The 8,227-nt window shown below is 43.7% G+C and overlaps 1 protein-coding gene across 2 annotated transcripts; it reads left to right on the forward strand.

The window, feature by feature from the left end:
• Nucleotides 1-4,384: 4,384 nt before the first annotated feature.
• On the forward strand, nt 4,385-7,977 carry LOC307081260 (uncharacterized protein). Of its 2 annotated transcripts, XM_079744363.1 has the most exons (13): nt 4,385-4,492; nt 4,591-4,689; nt 4,777-5,009; nt 5,122-5,300; nt 5,388-5,481; nt 5,626-5,971; nt 6,128-6,245; nt 6,329-6,420; nt 6,502-6,619; nt 6,800-6,895; nt 7,013-7,201; nt 7,414-7,566; nt 7,671-7,977. In XM_079744363.1, the coding sequence occupies exons 6-13, from the start codon at nt 5,702-5,704 to the stop codon at nt 7,880-7,882; spliced, it is 1,248 nt and encodes a 415-aa protein (XP_079600489.1). In that variant the 5' UTR covers nt 4,385-4,492; nt 4,591-4,689; nt 4,777-5,009; nt 5,122-5,300; nt 5,388-5,481; nt 5,626-5,701; the 3' UTR covers nt 7,883-7,977. The 2 variants fall into 2 exon arrangements, with proteins under 2 accessions (XP_079600489.1, XP_079600490.1); XM_079744364.1 differs by lacking the exons at nt 4,385-4,492; nt 4,591-4,689 and having other exon boundaries at nt 4,757-5,009.
• Nucleotides 7,978-8,227: the final 250 nt, after the last annotated feature.

Raw genomic sequence — 8,227 nt, forward strand, 5'->3', positions numbered from 1 at the left:
ACTTTTATCCAAAGCGACTTACAATAAGAGAATTTGTTACAATAAGTACATTTGTCATAAGTAGTGAAACAATATATCGCTGTCGGTACAGTAAAGATGTTCATAGAACCAAGCAACCCGGTATCACGCCATTGCGTGCTCCTACGCACGAACGTTAATCTATTGAAGCGTGTTCCCGAGCACGATAGTCCGACTTTTTGCGTGTTACACAAAACGAAATGTAAACCAATGCATTCTGAATGGGAGTGTTCTAAGACAATTAACGTTCTCCACAAAACGCTACGAGAGAGAGAGAAAGAGAGAGCGGGAGGGACAGAGAGAGAGAGAGAGAGCGAGAGAGAGGCTTCAGAAAGGGTGTGCGCAGATAGTACAGTGCACCCTAGTTATGTTTATGCCAAAACCTATATATATAATTAGGCTATAATTATATTATTTAGCGTGTAATGAGACATAGCCAAATTGTCAAAGATGCCCGAGAATCTTTCGGGATATCAGCATGGGAAATCGGCGAATCAGACCCATGAATCTATTGTAGCGACCCTGGGACAGTTAAATAGTTTGTGTGTTATGTGTTACATTATATTTCGTTGTCCGTTATGCCAGTTGTTCTATGTGCATGTATTGTAATGTTATTCTTGTCAAACAGCGTGTGGGGCGAATCATTAGGTCAGCTGGGGGAGGGCCTTGGAAGAACAGGAGGGTGGGGGCCTGCACGCGAGTGAGACCGTGTTGCCGGGGTAACCGGGGTTTGTTTGGGTCCGGTTTTCAGCTGTTGGTTTCAATGTTGTTACAATGTTACGGGTTTCAGTGACCTGGTTTTTGGTCCATTAAAACTACCTTCAACTAATGACTCGACATGATTATGTCACCGGCGAGGTCGTTACACTATAAAGAAACACGTCATCTCAAGCGGGAGAGAAAGTTTGCGGTGCTGGTTTGTGTCACCAACCCAGCAACCCAGTCGCCAAGAAAAAACGTTGACAGTGCACGTTTCCATGAACACTGGATACGTAGCATTTCAACGTAAAAAATAGCGTGTTATACCTACAGTATCCACGTGTGCCGCTGTGGAGGCGGGTTTCGGGGTTTGGGACACGATTGTTTGGGGGGGGGGGGAGACTGTTGTTGACCGGGGAGGGGGGGGGGGGGGGGGGGAGACACGTTTGTTGAGGGGGGGGGGGGACACACGATTGTAGGGGGGGGGGGGGGGGACACACCAACCCAGCAACCCAGTCGCCAAGAAAAAACGTTGACGGTGCACGTTTCCATGAACACTGGATACGTAGCATTTCAACGTAAAAAATAGCGTGTTATACCTACAGTATCCACGTGTGCCGCTATGGAGGCGGGTTTCGGGGTTTGGGACACGATTGTTTAGGGGGGGGGGAGACTGTTGTTGACCGGGGAGGGGGGGGGGGGGGGGGAGACACGTTTGTTGAGGGGGACGACGACACACGATTGTAGGGGGGGGGACACACGTTAGTTGAAGGGGGGGGGGGGGGGGGGGACACGTTTGTTGAGGGGGGGAGACACGTTTGTATCCTAACAACAAAACAAGTTAACAAAAGCCCCATTTGTCAACTGAGAACCCCAATTCCCAGAATCCCCCGCGGCTCCGGAACATGGCGTAGCTTATATTAATCTTTATTATCTGAATGGGAAATGCAATATTTTAGGACAGATACACCATTAAACGCGTTTCTAATGACATTTCTAGCGAGAAATGTACATTTTCCTTACATAATCTTCAGTCAGTGAATGTGTATGATCTTTATTAATCTTTATTATCTGAATGGGAAATGCAATATTTTAGGACAGATACACCATTAAATGCGTTTCTAATGACTTTTCTAGCGAGAAATGTACATTTTCCTTACATAATCTTCAGTCAGTGAATGTGTATGATCTTTATTAATCTTTATTATCTGAATGGGAAATGCAATATTTTAGGACCGATTCACCGTTAAACGTGTTTCTAATAACATTTCTAGCGAGAAATATACTTTTTACTTGCATAATCTTTAGTCAGTGATTGTGTCTGATCTTTAGTTTTATAGTTATTAGGATTTGATCGGCTCGCTCGCATGTTTCAACGACGTCAGGTTGCTTTCGCTAAACTAGCAGCTCACGTGCTTCCTGCGTTTGTGTTATTAAACTGTTACTTTATGTAACTTTTAATGATATCATCTTGTTAGAAACACGTATATCTGAGAGCCAACCCAGTCTCCAAAAGCATACGTTGACAGTGTACTTTTCGTGAACACTGGATTACGTCGCATTTCAACATAAAATAGCGTGTTATACACACACACACACACACACGCACGCACACGCACAGACACACACGCGCGCGCGCGCGCACGCACGCACACACACACACACACACACACACACATACACACACACACACACACACACAGTATCTTGTACAATGATTTTTAGATTTCTTCTTTGTAAAACTTGAAAAATAAAGTAAGTTTTGGCTTTGGAAAAGTAATTATTTCCCTTATTATACAAATAGGCTATGCTGTTAAGGCTGCCGTGTGCCAATACCTGTACTTCCATGAGTATACTTAAAGGAAGTATACTATCCGTACTATCTACTACGTTAATTTTTCAGATGTGAGTGCTGTTCCAAATCGAGTACTCCGTGGTGCACTAACCGGAAATTACGATCACGACTGCCGCCGTGGCTCCTCCCCCGCAATAAACATCCCGCTTTGAAAGGTGAACTCTTTACGCCTAGCAGCTATAAAAAACTATAAAAACTAAAAAATGACTCTATTAATGCAGGCTATGTGGAAAATGCGCCGACTTTGGCTCAGCCTGGCTCCGACTCTTCCGCTACGTATACATATGTGTAATCCAGCACATATAAAGACGGGGACCAGAAAATAATTACTTTCTCTCCATTGAAACCCATTCATATTTTTCGATCTCAGAGGTCCCATGACGGGCCTACCGGAAGGGGCGAACTTACGAGCTCTATGACGCTGCTCTCACGCGACATATAGATAGGACTGCTAATCTTACAAGCATTCTCAAGATCGATTGTCGGCAGTAGTTCTATTCATTCTATCGCTGTAACTTTTCTCTCGTGTTGCTATGGACAAGTTGTTTGACCTGGATCTCCGTGACCCCCGCACAGAAGGAAGACACCTTGCCGTTGGGTTGATGCATGACCAATTCCTTGCAGAAGCCATGGTAACAACCTTTTGTACATTAACTGAACTTGAACTTGTACATGAAATGAATGTTTCAGTACCTCAGAAACTCCGTCTAACAAGATGTTGGACTTAAACACACAGGAGGCTGCGGAGAATGTCAATCGGGCAAGATCTGGAGGGGATTCACCACGGAGCTCAACCAAACGGAGCGGACGCGGCAAGGCCAGAGGGAGACGTTGAGGCCGTGCGGGCCATACAGGCCGTGCAGACCGATGGAGTGGCCTAACTACAGGTTTGTTTATGTGCAAATTCAGATTAGTTTAATTTGGTGACAAACAATTACCCATGGCAATTAGGGATGGGTCAGAATTTTCTATTATTCGATTTTTCGTTCCCGTGGGTCAAAGTCGATTTGTAACATTTGGACCGTTAAAGGTTGGGTATGGGATTTGCGAAACGCCAGCAGATTTTGAAAATACACAACTCAAATGGTCCTACCCCCTCTCCTTCAACGCTGACTCTACCCATTCCAAGTACAAGTACATGGGAGCGGGGGAGAGGGAGTGCCGTACGACCGTTTGATTGACGTACTTACTGTCAAATGAGTTTCTTGCAGTAGTGCAAGCACTTGAGTGTCTGCCGTAGAGATATATTAATCTGTCATGTACTGTTTAACAGGCATGGACACTGAGGTGTTGGCACTTCCTTCAGAGGATTCCTTGCCCTTACCCAGAGCACAGCAAAATCCTCAAGAGATGTTTGGTAAATATACAGTGTTTAATTCTGAAATCCAAATACTGTATATAGAATGTAGATCATTTGGTTATATTTTATTTGCAGAACAAAACATGGAGAGGCTTTCTGCCCTACTGGATTCAAGCCCCTGTCCTGCTGAGCCTGAGAGAAGCGCAGCATCATCGTGGTCTGTTAGGCAGCAGAAAGCCTCTGACCGTTGGGAGGAAGCACGGCCGTACCACCTCAGATGCCTTTTGGAATCTGAGGCTGTTGGCAAGCCATTTTGTTGCTTCTGCCACAAGCCGGCTGTTATAAGGTTGGATGTTCATCAATCAAATAATAGAATGTATCTATGTACACTAAAAAAAGTATATCATATAAATTGAGTGACTTGACTTGAGTGTTTTGTCTGCTTAGGTGCAGAGAGTGCCTTCCGGAGCAGTGGTTTTGTGGGGCCTGCGACATGCACAACCACAGCAAACGGCCACTCCACAACAGGGACAGCGTGGTGGATGGCTTCTTTAAAGCCATTCCCCCATCCACATGTATCTCAAGAGGAGAGACTGGAATATATGCCACACATGAGCAAGGTAAGGTCTGACAAATCTACCTGTCTAGACTTCCTGATCCTTATCTTGTTTATTCAGTCTGCTGCCATATACAGAATGTTCACTTTTCTTTTCGACAGATCGCATTTTACCCACAATGCCAGCACAGCACTGCACCTGCCAGGTCCCTAGCTTCACAGTGGAAGCTGGGAAACCAGTCATCTTGATTACCATCAATGGTAGAAACCAGTTCTCTATTTAGACTTCTGTTAGTCTAATATACAATATGTGTCAATGATTATGACTAATGTTGTTTTTTTCGTTAGGGCGTTATGATTTGCATTTGCCACGTTATGTGTGCCAAACATGCCTGCAGCAGTGGGCCCCTGATGTGAGAGACCTAGTCAGGAGTGGATATTGGCCAGCTTCTGCAAATGCTTCCACAATCTACACGGTGGACCTCCTCAACACCTTTCAGGAGCTGAAGTTGATCTCACCTGGATTCTCCAGGCAAGCCCTTGCAAAAATGCTGGAACATCGCACACTGTGTGCAGGAAGAGTAAGTGACATCAGCAATACTATTTATTATGCTCACCAATATTGTCAGCAATTTTTTTATTTTTTTTTTGACTATCTCAAAAATGTTTTCCATATTCTGATATACTTTCTAGTCTGGACAGATCAACGGGGATGCCCTGCAGAGGAGCTTTCTTGAGTTTGCATACGCCTCCTTTGAGAAAGACCAGCTCTGCTGTGATACCCCTTTCACCTGCCCTGCCTGCACACCTGAAATGGTAGCAGTGTCAGCAGATGGCAACAGGAAGCTTTATCGCTTTGGCCATACTGGAAGGTGCACTTTAAGTTCTCTTTGGTAATTGAGTCGTGACTGTAAGTGACAACAAGAGTAGGTAATGGATGTTATATATTTTTCCCCTAGATCTAATGACACTCCCTTTTTTGATGGGCTATTTCTAGCCAAAGACAGTGAGGTGTCTGATTTTGTCAACACAATACAGATGGCGGTGAAGAATGTAAGTTTAAGCTAAGTTTAAACACTCAAATAGTTCTGTTACTAAAGGAATCATTGCATTTCCTGGACTTCTAGAAGTATTCCATACTCCCTACTCTTTTGTCGTGAATTACATTAACAATATGTGTATGCACTATATTCACAGATAAAGGGGAGAGGCACATGTGGAGACTCTCAATGGGCAGCAGCAAGGGAGACCTCTAGGCGGGCCTCTAAACTGGATGAGGAAGGCGTTGAGGTTGCGGTGTGTCGGCATGGCTTCCTTTTTAAAAGCCCTTAACATGTACCGAGGAGAGATATTTGCGTATCCTATGTATCTCCAAAGGGAGCTTCTCCCAAGCAAGGCACAGTTTTTTGCTATGGATGTGGCATGCAAATACTGGCCATACCTACAAAAAGTTGCTTCGGTCATTCCAGCTCTCAAGAGCCTCACAGAAATGAAGCCCTTCCTGAGCATCATGCATGCAAGAGCTCATGCTACCAAGTGTGAGGTATGTCTGTTATCTGTTATTTTCAAATGAATACGCCATGTGTTACTATAGGAATGGACAGCTTTAAGCTGAATTCCTTTTCCATAATATTTGTCCACGTTTTCCAACTGCTTCATTGGGTCTAATGAACCCCAAATCCACCCATCCTTGCAACAGATAAAATGGAGTGGTCGGAATCAGAAGGGAGCAGGCACAACTGCCGGTGAGGAGGTGGAGCAAATAAACAGCTACCTCTCCCGTTGTGCCCTGACAACAAAGTACATGTCAAAAGCAGGTAAGTCACTTTGGTCTGAGTTTATGCTATCATCTAATATTGCTCATAGATTGCAGAACATAATGTAATTCTCCTTATACCAGCACGTGTGGACATGCTCACTGTGCATGCAATGGGTTGGAACCATCACAAAGCAGAGACGCTACACAAGGCCCTCTCCACAAGATATGTGAAGGTATGTTTCATATTCATGTATGTTTTTGTGCCAGTTGTTAGGCAGACTGAGTTCCTATTGTAATTATTGTAAATATTTTAGACATCTAAAAGGGCAGAAGAAGAGGCAGAGAGGCTGTCACAACTGCAGAAGGACCTGCAGTGCTCAAATGCAATGGCTGTACAGTGGATTGCTGAAGTCAAGGAATGGGCAGAGAGCGGTGAGGACAGAACAATATACATGCCTTTTTGCAGTTTCCTTACAGACATTTGTGTTCAAACGGTAATCAAAATAATACACAATCAGTGAAGCATTAGTGCTGCAAAAATCTAGAAAACTCGGTTGCATTGTATAGAATACAGTACACTGAGCTTAATTTCACCCTAACGGATATCTACAGAGACCCCAGTAACGGGTCTGCACGTTCTCCAGCAGTCCATTGAGGGTCTCCATCTGGGTCTAAAGCAACAGAAACAAACCCTCTACCGTCAGAATGGTATGTAGGCTTTTTCTTGAGTTATCCGGTATACCTAACAATGTATCTATATTGTTTTTAATATAACCTATACAAGGTTTTTGTGTCTGCATATTACGTTTCTCCTAAACAATCTAGACAGCAACAAGCTTCGCCATCGTCTCCGAAGAAAGTTGACGGAAGACAAAAAGCGCCTTCTCCAGGAGATTGATAAATACAACAGTCTTGTTGCAGACCTCTCCAAAAGGATTGATGTGGCCTTGGTTGACCACTCTTTGGCTGGACAGAGCACTGGCGCAATATGGCCATGGGAGGACTATGGCAGTGGTATGCATTTTTCAATGCTTTTAAAATGTCATGCAGTATATCGGAATAGTGAACTATCCTGAAATGATATATTAAATATAATGGTGGTTTTGTAATATATAAAACGATTTTGGGAAAGAAACATCATTTCTAAATTCTGTTTCCATTATGGTTGCATTGCTAAATGTTATGCCAGATACTCATGTATTGATCTTAATATTTTGGATCATTAGTAACAATCGGGGTCAAGAAACGACTGCACGACCAGGAAATGCTGAAAACACGGCTGGAAGAGGAGCTCCCTATCCTGGTGTTGGAGATGGCCCAGCACTGTACGTGGTTGCAGAACCTGGGAGTGGCCCTCAAGACGGAGCTTGCAAGATACGGTAAGTTAAAGACAAGTTTTGGGGATCCCATTTAATGTATTCAATTAGTGGGGGATGTTTCAATATATATTAACGTCGTTGGGTTTTCTGTCCTCTACTTGTAGAAGATGAAAATGGACTTCACTGTCTCTTGGCAAGAAGACTTGCGGAAGTGGAAGAACGACATCAAATGGTCCTGCAGCGGTATAAGACTGCTCTAGGTCCATTGGCCTCTGTCCTCCTTGATGTTTGTGAGGAAGAGGAATGTGATCCGATGGGCCTGGTCAGTCCAGACACCAGCGAGGATGAGGAAGATGCAAGAGAACAAGCAACTTAGTTGATGGTGTGGTTTCGTGCCTCGCTTGATGTACACAAATGATCATTGTTATTGCTATGTTTAAAATAAAAAAATAAAAAAATCTATCTCTTCAATTCAAGATGGGGTGGGTGAGAATAAATAGTGCTATAACCTCACTAGCCTTATTGACATGGACACATCTGTTCCGCATAGATTTCTATGCACGAGACTTAACGGACACTTTTGTTACTGCCATGTATACAGTACATTCGGATCACATTTTAGGAAGAGATCTATGACGCATAGAAATCTATGCGGATCAGATGTGCCATGTAAACGCGGATACTATGAATTTCATTCATATATACAATTTCAGAAGTGGAT

Source organism: Pollachius pollachius (genome assembly GCF_949987615.1).
Source record: "Pollachius pollachius genome assembly, chromosome: 10".
NCBI lineage: Eukaryota > Metazoa > Chordata > Actinopteri > Gadiformes > Gadidae > Pollachius > Pollachius pollachius.